The sequence below is a fragment of the Etheostoma spectabile genome, chromosome 3, assembly GCF_008692095.1.
Source record: "Etheostoma spectabile isolate EspeVRDwgs_2016 chromosome 3, UIUC_Espe_1.0, whole genome shotgun sequence".
Taxonomy (NCBI): domain Eukaryota; kingdom Metazoa; phylum Chordata; class Actinopteri; order Perciformes; family Percidae; genus Etheostoma; species Etheostoma spectabile.
Genome location: NC_045735.1, coordinates 4,846,297 through 4,858,757, shown reverse-complemented (window position 1 = coordinate 4,858,757; position 12,461 = coordinate 4,846,297). Strand labels below are relative to the sequence as shown.

The following is a 12,461-nucleotide window of genomic DNA, read 5'->3' as shown; positions in this document are numbered from 1 at the left end:
AACTACCGTTGAGCCAGCCATCATTTCTTTGTGACACATATTGTATTGATACTTTGAATTTCATCTGCAAAACCAACAGTTAATGGTGATGTTGTTGTGTATTGAAATCTGTATTTGCATATGAGTTAGTATGTTTTCTCATTGGACAGAGTTTTGATACTGTATACCGTCGACAAGTGTGAATATGCATAATATTAAAATGTTGCTTGCTTTTTGTTGACATTCAACATGACGGCCACAAAAGAGCATCAACCCGTTGATGCCGCGGACGCTGCTACGTCACCCAGATTGTTGACCTGATTGGTTGAAGGACTATCCAATTGGGCTCAGAGGCATTTGAGCGGTGTCCGTTGGTGACGCACCTTTGGAAATGAGCTGTGAATGAACCTTCCCCAGACCCACTCTCAGAGGACCCACTCTCAGAGGGGGTCTGGGGAATTGATCTATTGATCTTCTAATGTAACTTAAAGCATGAGAGAGAGAGAATAAGTGTTGTTTCTTGTTGTTTGTGTATTAATACATGGCTCTGACCCCCCTTAGAGGGGGATTTTTGGATGAACAGATGTGCAATATATGAATTTACACCTGGGGGTTTTATATCTAATAACTATCAATATTCCTGTATAGATCCCAGACTTACAACAATTCTGGTCTGCAGTCATGTGATACATGCTAACCAACAACATCCTTTAGTTCCCATAGTATACATTTCTGCCATACCACTAAGACTGTAGATTACTCCTGAAAATGACAATCAGCCTACAGCTTATGTGAAAGTTGGACTTTTAGCTATAAATATGTCATTAATCCCTGATGACTGTAGGATGTTTCATCATTCTGGAGCACATAAACTATGTTTTATGAATCTGGAAATGTATTCATTCATTTTTTCAAATGCTTCCAAGACAAAGTGAATCCTTGTATAATCACACAGCACACACATGCAGACGTGTTGTCAAAGACAGAAAGCACTGTGTATGTACTGCTTCCATCCGTGTACACACGTGCGGTCATACACGTCATACACGTGCTTTTTGGTGACAGTGACAGAGAGAGCAAGTCCACCTGGTCCATAGTTCAGAGCTCTCTGATTAGGTTACTACCACACACACACACCACACACACACACACACCACACACACACACACACACCCCCACACACACACACACACACACACACACACACACACACACACCACACACACACCACACGCACCACACACAGACAAATCATGCAGTCAAAGTCACACATTCAGCTCACATACCCTGTTACAGCCTTCAAATCCCCCCCCCCCTCCCCTACACACACCACAACAGCAACACACACAGCACCCAACCAGGCACACATCGTTTATTTTAGGAGCCCTCCTTCTGCCTGTTGCCTGGTAGATATTTAGATACTCTGCTGGACCACCACTCTTATGTGGACTCCCCCAGATATCAACTAACTGCTATCGCCGCACCACCAACTGGATGATGGGAATTTAGCGTGTGAAGAATAACATGTCAATATTGCAAGGTGTTCTAGATCGATGTTCTTAGACTTATATGTGTCTGCAGTACTTACAGTGTTTCCGAGGTTCTTGAGTCCCACAAGGCCTTGGGCACTCTTTGAATTCTGAAAGACAAAAGACATTTAGATGAAATGGAGTGTGTATTTGACAAGATTTGGTGATCCATTTCCCCCACTTAACAACTTGTAATGCATACAATCTTGAGCAAATAACTAACTACATTTATGATTTTTGCAAGAGGAAAAATGAATCAAAACCCCATAATTCAAACACTTGAAAATACAGTTCTTTGTTAGAAAGATGTGTCCTGAACCCACGGGTTGTTCTTTTTCCACCCAGGATTGCAATGTACATCGCCATCAGCTGTTTTCCAACACTGCCGAAGTGGAGAATCTGCTAAACTCAGACATGTGACAAAGATGTGATCCATCTACACTTGCATTTGAATGTGCATGTCCTTTCTTGGTGAGTGTTTTCTTTAGAGAGGAACTTGTTTTTGTTATCTCACACTCAGTTCCTCTCTTGGTAATCACTCCCAAATGGAATCTGAGATTTGATCAACAACAGTAGATAACACAGAATAAGTGTACGTACCTTAAGGATTTTCTACACCCTGGTTTTTATTTTTTTAAATTCTTAGGGCAATAAACCATCCAATTCAGACATTTTCGCTCAGATGGCAAAGCATATTATCAGGATTTCAACATCTTAAAATGGTACCAAATGCTTTGCAGAACTCATGTCATCACAAGCTGCCGTTAAATTGCATTACATAAGTTGAGTGGTTATATAATTAAGTAGCTAGAGGAAGAACTAACAAAGAAACATGGGGGTGGATAAGGAATGCACTTGTGCCCTCGACTAAGGAGCAGAGGCAGCAGACAATTATGTTTTAGAAAACACAAGCTATGCCAAAAATGTTATTCATTGTTATCATTCTATCCACGTGCATCACTGAACCAACGTCATGCCTCTTCAAACGAAATGTCTTACTGATGATGACACATTTCTTTGTAATTGTGATAATTCAAAAGCTTTTTCAAAAGTTGGACTCTAATCCTTACTGAATAACAGTGGTGTCATTATACAGTATATAGCAGCAAAAATAAGATTTGACCAGCTTCAATTACATGTACTGTATCAAAACAAGCTGACTAGTGGCCAAGCGAAGAAACTAACAGTGTGGTAACCGGAGATTGTACTTTCGAGGCAGAGAGAAACTCTGCAGGGCAGGCAGCCTATTATCAGTCATCTGATCTCACTGGCAGTTGAAATCTATCTTACCCACACATCCCCCTTGTTACCCTCACAGCACATTCACTGAGACTACTATGTATCAGGACCACCATGAAAACGGTCCGAATCCTCATCATTTCACTCACTAAATCAAACAGTGTGTAAAGATAAAGGAGAGAAGTTTTTTTAGAGGATGAGTTTTAACGCCCTAATTAGGAGAAGGGGGCATTCAACGCTGAAAAAAAAAGTGGTGGTTACCTTAGTGTGAGACTAATCTTCGAAGTAAACAAAGGAACCATTTTACTACAATGTAAATGGCATCTACAAAACGTGCTGGAGAGGTTGGAGACAGCTCAAACGTACTGAGTCTTTTGGTCAGCAGCCCCACCACACCCTGGATGGGACCTGACAACCACACAGATTCATTAGTACACATGAATGACCACAATCTGTAAACTGGATGACCTCGCTGACCCACAGAAGTGGCCCTCTGTGATCATGACACCATCTCAGAAGGTTTTATGTGAGTGTGCTGAGAAATGCTCTGAATTGTTACAGTACCCTTAACCTGCTGTTCAGAATGTTTTCAAAGAGGCTGTAGGAGTGGGACTAACATAGTTCTGAATTAATTAGAACTGGTGCCCATATTGCATGGATCAATTTATATTAGAAGCTAGAGCTGGGCAATATGGAGAAAATCAAATATCACAATATTTTTTACCAAATACCTCGATATTGATACCGGAACAATATTGTAGTGTTGACTATTGGTGCTTTCACAAAACATTTACACAATGAGATTTTTGATAAATTATCATCAGTAATTTGAATATAATGACCAAGTGGGAAAAGGCAACTAATAGAACAGAAAATGACAATTTTACTGTAATGCAGCCTTTAAAACCACGAAAAGACAACACTTAATCCATATTATACTATCCAAAATCTAAGAAGATATCTAGTCTCGTATCACGATATTGATATAATATGGATATTTGGTCCATTCCTAGTAGTAGCCTTGTATCTAATGATTTTTATTACTGATTCATACCAGTCATTTTTCAAATAAGTTGACAGGGCTACAAAATGTCAGAAAGCAGTGAAAAATGCAAGTCCAATTTTTTTTGTTGATCAACTTTTTAAAGCTGCGGCATTTTTTGAGGTAAACTTTTTAAAGGTGCATTAATTTGTTTGTGATCAACTTTTTATAGCTCCATTCATTTTTTAACGAGCACTTGGGAGCAGTCAAACAAGCTATAACACAACGTTGACCTATCAACTCTTTGTTAAGGTATTATGATGAACATTTTGGCAAACGCTTCCCATACACATCCCACAGCCACAGACAAACATTTTCCTTGTTGGAATTGTGTTTCTGCCTTTCTGCCCACTTGACCAATGTGAAACCAATAACGTAAATTCACTCTAAACTCATTTTTACTCATTTTAAGTCTTTTTTGGTCTCAACTAACTCCTGAGGTGAATACAATTATATGTCCCTTTAGCAGCTAAATGTTCCACTATGTTCTCCAGCTGGTAACTTGGTCTGTCTGCTGTTTGGTGCTGAGCAGGTGGTGTACAGTGGATTTATCAGAGCTTGTCTTTGCCAAAAACAGCCGCCTGCTGGTTGACGGAAGTCCTGAGACAGAACCAAAACACATAATTTGCGCAGAATAAGCTGAAACTATTTAAGGTTTTGTAGAGTGGAGGGCCAGTCAGTCTATAGGGCGAGTGCAGAGTAATTAGGCAATTTTATGTGATCCGTCCATCCATCTGATCCATGAGAGTGCGCGGGCCGTCTTAGTTAACGCTGGTTCAGATTACGTAGCCTCGGTGCTTTTATTTTATTACCTTCGACTACAGTAGGTTGAACGCATTAGCTCAGATGGATAACTTGGCTTGTTTCCTTTATTATGTGAATGTCTTTGTCACCTTGAACATCCCATCAAACCCCCCTCAAAAATCTGGCAGCGTGCTGCGTGTATTGTTGTTCTTGGGCCCATACAGGTCGGACAGAGCCTTTTGGGCATGCGAGTCGGTCAGACAGCCGGACGGAGTGATTGCCGGAAGAACAGAGATCCTGCCTTCATTAGAGAAACCCTCAGCCATCTGTTTCTTATTCAGGAGAAAGAGAGTCAGTACAGCGAGTGGAGGGGAAAATCTACAGTTTAATTAACTATGGCTTATCTAAATCCTCTTTTCTGTAAATTCCACTGTAGGGAATAGAGCACTTCACTAGTCATGTTCATGTAGCAAATACACACAAACGTCCCGTTCAAGAGCTTCAAGAAATCTATAATGACTCAAGGTTTTACAAGATGCTAGAACAATCCTCTCTGGTCACCTCAAATATTATTATTTTATAACAGACACACATAGCCCCTACACCACACGATTGGATAGTGTGAGTCTGACTTTGCTGCACTCTGCTGAGTAATGCCACGGCCAGTCCCAAAAATAGCAGCTTTGCTTTTAATAACGCCTGCTTGTCCACTCGCAATTGGCTGATCCTTTGGCCAGCCCGGCAGACGTCACAGCGATGAAACAACGTCCCGGCTCTGTCTCCGTAGCAACGCTATTCTTTTTTTTCACGGGATGGAAAGGTAGAGGACGTTGTGATAGCACGGTGACAAGGCCGAGCGTGGAGTGAGTGAGTGAGTGTGTGTGACTCAGTGTGTGAGAGAGTTAAGAGTGTGAGGAACTGGCTGTGAACGACTTGAAGCAGATGTGACTTTTAGACAAGGATCACTTTCAGAGTGATGCTGTAAGATATTGCTGCATTCAAGTGGTGTTAGAATAATCCGAAAATGAGTTCCCAACAGGGATAATTCACACTGCATTAACAATGTGAAATAGTGCATCTGCGCTCTCAGAGTGCCCTCCTAGTTTTATCTAAATGTAACCATTCACACACTACCACCAGCACCCTCTTTTGTTCTTTTTCTTTTTTCCTTGCAGTAAGTGCTTACATCCTGTAACATCCTGTACATTCCCACCATTTTTCTCTTCCCTCTTTGAAGAGCGATTAAGATTTTGATTATCAAAAAACAATGTGAATGCTGACAAACAAAATGCTATATATAAAAGAGGAGCTACTGATTGATTAGTCATCATGGATTTGGTATTTAACAACATATTCAGAGGATCTAATGGTAAAAACACTACATCACCACCTTACATAACACACTCCTAAATCAGTTCATCTGTCTAATTTTTATTGGCAGTTGGCAATAATTTATACTAAAAGTTTCATCAAAGATCTTTGTTTTGTAGAGGAAGAGATGCATGGATGAGGGAAATAAAGAGAGGGGATGCATAAAACCAACAATCACAAGAGGGAACATATACTGTATCCACTGTTCATATTCCCAGTTGTTCCATGTGAGCGGACTGATAGCTACTGTACACAAAAGAGGCAGCCCAGGGGGGTAACTTTGCATAAATGCTCTATTCATAAATGTCAGAAGCAGCTTAGGCAACTAGTGAGCTACTTTTGAAACCCTACTCCTTGGAGGCTGAAAAGCATGGGGAACAGAGAGGCCACATTAAAAAGCATTCCGCAGGCCAGGTTGAACTGCTTCCTAAAGCCGGGAATAAAAAACAGCGGAAATGTCCTTTGGCGTGCACCCAACTTGGGGTAAGTAAAATCTGTCCATCCACCGTGCTGAATGAACTCAGAGATGTGGAAGTGCTGGCCTGAGGGATGGATGGTGGTGTTGGAGCAGAGGAAATGGGTCAAAGCAAGGTGAGGAGGCTGGAAGAAATGAATTATCCGTGAGCATGGCTTTGCTTTCCAGAGGGAGAGACAACAAAAAAAAAAAGCTTGCTTTTTTTGCTCCTGAAAAACATCTTACCACTTGATGTACTTTGGCCCACAGCAAGGAGACTAAACTGTTGCACACAAACATGCATTCTGTGTTTCTATAAAGCAATAATCTAGGTACTCCAGGTATAACAAATGCCTGATTTGTCAAACCTCAAGGTTACACAATGTGTTTTGCTGAGAAACACAGAATGTAAAAAACTGTCTGAATGATATGGAAGCCTAACTCCTTTCCTAAAAAAAACTACATTGGCTGGTCAAATTAAATGTATTATTATGAATTTAGTGATGTATTCGTTAAAAAGCAAGTAGACAAAATGTTTCCTCCTGTTTGAACTGAAGTGAAGTTAACCTTTAAACAACCTACTGCGCTTACTTGTTGCTGCAGCAGCTCTTCAGTAATTTATACCTTGAGGAGACTGGAGATGGTGTGGGTAAATACCAAGCTCAGATATATGATATAACATATTGAAATCCCAGAAGAGAGCTTATTCTAAAATATAAATGAGTGCAAATGCATTTCGATGATCTCTGCACCATCTGCTAGTAAATTCAACAAATAAAATGTACAACATTTTTTATATCAATGTATTTGCTGCTCATTAATAGGGTTTGAGTGATGCGTTGAAAACACTGAGCAATAATGATATATTTTGAATTACTGATATTTTTACCATTAATTATATGTTTAAGTGAAAAATAAAAGTGGTGAGTGTCATGGTGTATATATATGCCACAATATCTATACATTGTGTGATATAGTACATTTTTGTAAAATAAATTTAGAAGCCGTTTTTGGAAAAAATAACAAAGAAAATAAAATACCTGACAAACTAAGGTTTCTCATCACATTAATGCAAACTAATACTGCCAAAAAGCAGTCTACAACATGGCCCATAATGGAATAATGGTAATAAAAATAATATTATCTCAGCATATACTGCCATTTCCTCCAACTCTAAATGAGATAATAATAATTCAAGAATAACAACTATTTAGTCTTTTAAGAATTTTTAAAATCCTTTGAAGCTGCTTTTAAACTGCCTCTTTAATGAAGCAAAATTAATAATGTGCATGTACAACAATGGTACCTGAAAAAAAAGCTAATTCAAAGACTAATATCTACCGGTAATTGCAGTACTGGCAAAGCTTTAATAACAAGCCTCCAACACCATAGCAATAACAAGAGCCACTTTCCCTCCTCTGTGCTCTGTTTGTGTCTCTAGGGCTGTAAACCAAACTTCACACTACCAGCAGCAGGATGCCTGGGTCCACCTGGCAGTGCCGAATGCCAACTGCTGATTGGCTGCAATACCAGCGTGAGAGAGAGAGAGAAAGCAGAACAGTCTGTTCTGACCTGTCTCTCCATTTGGCACACCATCATAAGCAATCTCTCTCACTCTCTATGAGTTACCTCTTCTGCTACTGTCGTGTTAGAGCACAGTGTGAGCAGAAGTGACACTTTTTGCTCACACGCTTGTTTGTGTGTTTATGTGTCCACACACTACAATGTTGGCACTTGATAGGGAAATACAGAGACAATCTATTTTTCCCTTCTTAAAAGCACACAGAGACAAAATCAGTCATCGGAGCTTGTTGAGCCAGTGTCCGGTGACGCCACAGCTAAACTTTGAAACTCGCTCACACACACTACATGCAAACAAGTAAACAGTGAGATCCTCTGACTTAGAAGAACTGTCTTTCTGAGAAATACAAATAAATGCAACATATGATCCAAAGCACTGGCCCCCTGGTTGCATTTATTTGGATCAACGACTGTGAGAAGACACACTTCTTCACACACCATGGGTATCACACTAAAATCCAACATTGTTTAGATAACCGCTAGAGAGCAATGTGACCATAAAGCAATGCATTGGCTTCTTATGTAACAGCTATGTTCATCTTCACACATCTTTACTGGTATGCAGGAAAATAATTCACCCTCAATGGTAGCAAAGTTAACTACTAACTCACAGACTTGTGTTAACATTACACTGAAGCCTGGGCCTCTAGGCCTGTCTTTTCACAGCACACTACACTGGAGGATCACACCATATGCATTGACATGTAGACTGACAATGTACCAAACACTAATGTGCAACAAATGGCCAACACCTCAGAATTGCACGCGGTATAAATACCACACACGATACCCTCATATGAAAGATCTACTGCCAAGTTACTCCCACTGAAGTTAATGCCAGTGTGGTACACTCAGACTCTTGCTAGTAATATCAGACTCTTGCTAGTAATATTTGTCTTTGGTATGAATAATGTATAAGCAAAGCACTACATCTCTGACATTTGAATGGCTTGCTTATAGTAACATATTACAAACAAAAGTGAACATAAGTGAATGAGCACATAGTAAATTAAGTCTGAACATAAATAAGTAATAAGTAAAAAATATTTCTTAGAAAAATGTTTTGACCAGTAAATCTTAATGAGGGAGTTGTGAGGTCTATCTGCCATTGGTAGGATATATAATAGGTGTTTTTAACTTTTAAGTTAAAGGGATAGTACAGATATTTTCAAGTGGGGTTGTATGAGGTACTTATTTCTCTCTCTCTGTAAAGCCCCGAGACTCCTTTGAGACATTTCTTTTTTACTAGCAGTACACTCAGTAAGTAAGTTTGTGTTATTGTGTGACTTTGTTTAATTCAAGCTAACCCTTTAAAAACCAAAGTCACACAATCACACAAACGACATAACCGTATATATATATATATATATATATATATATATATAGCGTAAATATATATAGCGTAAATATATAGAATATAGCGTACACTTAAGCCACTGTTGATTGTTTTTTTAGGTGGATAAAATACATTTTGCTGCAGTACATTGTTTAACTTTTGTGCCTGCTTCTCCTGACTGGAAGCATGTCGACCGGCATCTACTGTAAGTAATATACTGATTAGGGATAAGTAAATGTGCTGTATTTAGATAGCTAGTTTTAACGACTACTCAAAGCACTTTAACATCATACAGGAAACATTCACCAATCACACACCTTGAGCCGAGACTGCCGTACAAGGTGCCACCTGCTCATCAAATAAACACTCACACACATACACATTCACAGTCCGATGCACAGCATCGGGGTTCAGTGTCTTGCCCAAGGACACTTCGACATGGGGCTGCAGGGTCAGGGATTGAACCCCCAACCTTCCGATTGGCAGGCAACCGCTCTACCACTGAGGCACAGCCGCCCCTATAAGCACCTCATATAACCCTACTTCAAAATACTCAAACTATCCCTTTAAGGATTATTCTTCATATCAATCTATGTGTGATTATTTTGTTTAATTTAAAGCATGACAGTGTACCACAGTTCATTGCAATGAATGTTGATTTAATACAATGTTTTAGTGTAAATAAGTATAAATTCACCATAACATAGAATATGTTGTAATTGAAAAAATATATTTTCAGATAAACTTGTAATATTACTTCCAACCATATCCATAAATCCTTTAGTCAACAGTGTGTGTGTGAAACTTTTTATAACTGAATTAAATGATTAATTGATTATTATGATGGTGAAAAACCAGATTTTCTTTGATCATTAGCTGTAATACTACAGAGCCATTGCAGAGGAGCAGTTAGAAAGTAACCTTTAACCTTGCAGCTGTCAGTGCTGGTGTGTGCTGTAAGCCAGCTGTGCAGAAACATTTGCATAATCACAGATAACCACACACACTCTAATGTAAACTCATGCTAACACTACAACGTGTCATTTGCCATGCATGAAGTGGTCTGCAGGGAGGGAGAAGTAGAGGGTAGATGATGAGTAAGAGAGAAAGAAGAAGGATGGTACAAGAGGAGCAGGTGGACAGTGACAACAAAACAGAAAGCGTGCCAGCACTAAAATGTATTTTAATGTGATTTCTCATTACATAACAGAAACTGGCACACAGCAGCTCTGCTCCAAACATCACACACACACACACACACACACACACACACACACACACACACACACACACACACACACACACACACACACACACACACACACACACACACACACACACACACACACACACACACACACACAGCAAGCAGCAAGACTCTGGTGATCACGAACGTCATCCCTCTTCTTCTTATCATAGTAGGACAATTGCTACGGTAGGCTTTTAAATCTCACTTTAGTCAGCAATGGATGTGTAATTTTAAACCTCCATCAGCACAAGGTGTGGACAGCAATGACAGCTATAAGACCCAGAATGCATATATTGTTAGTAGGTCTACATTCTAACCACTTGACCCGTTTCCAACCTGTCAGTACACAGTTTAGGCCAAGATATTGGTATGGTTTTATGAGATTGTCAAATCACTGTTGTACACTTCTGATCATCTCCTTTGTGTAGTGTATATTTTATGTTGTTTATTTTTGACTTTTAATTACAGATAGCATTCCAGTGTGGGACGACTTAACTCAGCATTCAATTTTAATATCCTGCATTTATCAAATTTAGTTTAAAAGGACTTTTCTATGACAATAATTTAACACAGGGAACCTGTGGAGATATTTGAACTGGAAAAGTACAAAATGTACAACAATTTAAATCAGCACAAAACATAGAAAGCAACTTTCAAACTAAAAACAAATATTGCCATAATTCCTTTGTCTTGAGGCTAAACTCACCAATTAAATTACCAATTATTCACCAATGGTTTTCAATATGTGCACTCAGTATATGTGTTTATATGTGGCTGTGTCCATAATAGTCAGAGGCAAAGATGCTATTCCAGTGCATAAAGAAAGCCCTGTCAGAATAGGTTATTTATTTTATTTCCATAAGACCTACACTGAGATCCATAAGAGCAGTAGGCTATAGTATAGCAGCTGTGGTGTGTGAGGGGGATTAAACGGTTGTTACATAACCAGTGACTTGCCAGTACAGGCCCACTGATCCTGGCACATCAGAGTACAGCGGTTTAAAAAAGCGGCTTACCTCCGCACATGACAATATATGTATTATTAAAAAAACTGCTATTTTGGTAGGCTGAATTATACAGCCTATGCCTCAATTCGTAGTAAAAAACAAAACAATTCACAATGCATATTAACTAGCGTTTTACAAGTCGTACAGCCCTGTCAAGAAAGAAATAATCCGACATAAACAGGAATTTGCCTGATTTTTGAATGGTCTTTGGTGCGTTCTCTTCGAAGCAGAGGTAACGGGACGTAGTGGGCACTATCTCTTACCTTGGCGGCTTGGTTTATGAGAAGCCCTACGAAAGTTGACACCAGCATTGAGCCAGACATGCTGCCTTTTCTCCGCATCTCCTGCTTCAGAAACGGGAAAGGAGCGGCCGGCGGCTCCTCAGGTACGGTCACCGTGTATGACTGTCGCATGCTCGGCATGCTGGCGGAGGAAAGGAGTCGACGACTAGTGCGAGTAATTCAGACGACAGCGAAGGTTTTCTGAGCCCTCCTGCTCTTTGGTGGTTGTGTTTAGCCGTTTTCTGTTGCAGGAAGGCAAATTAGACGTTTCTCTCCGTTTCCGATTCATTCATATATAACGGCACCAACCTCACACATCACGCCGGAAAATACGACCCGTGGCGTTCCTTTTTAATTATTTTTCTTACAGTATGCTATGCTATTATAGCCACATAAAGAGCAATTAAGCTCGGGTAAACACAAGAGCCACTGACTGCTGTGTCAGTCTACTGTACGCAACTCTAGAGTAGGTCTGTAAATGGCCATAAATACATATTGTGTTCCGATTCCGTTTTACAGGACTGGAGGTCCGCCCTTTTTTGGCTCGGGTAAAAGTCAGCCTACAACATACGTCATCGACCGCCCACAGCCGGGCTGTCTACGTCACGGTTCATCCTTCACGCTGATGTAACAACCTTAAGGACTAATG

General features: G+C 39.9%; 1 protein-coding gene across 6 annotated transcripts in view; it reads right to left on the bottom strand.

The window, feature by feature from the left end:
- The window catches only part of usp2a (ubiquitin specific peptidase 2a), a 43,061-nt gene that overhangs the window by 8,850 nt on the left and 21,750 nt on the right, over positions 1-12,461 (bottom strand). For 4 of the 6 annotated variants that reach the window (XM_032506996.1, XM_032506988.1, XM_032507009.1 and 1 more), the window contains exon 4: positions 1,568-1,618. In XM_032506996.1, coding sequence (XP_032362887.1) covers positions 1,568-1,618 — 51 coding nt within the window. Of the gene's footprint in view, positions 1-1,567; positions 1,619-11,794; positions 12,283-12,461 lie in introns of those variants that run through there. The other 2 variants (XM_032507011.1, XM_032507013.1) reach the window with 2 other exon arrangements.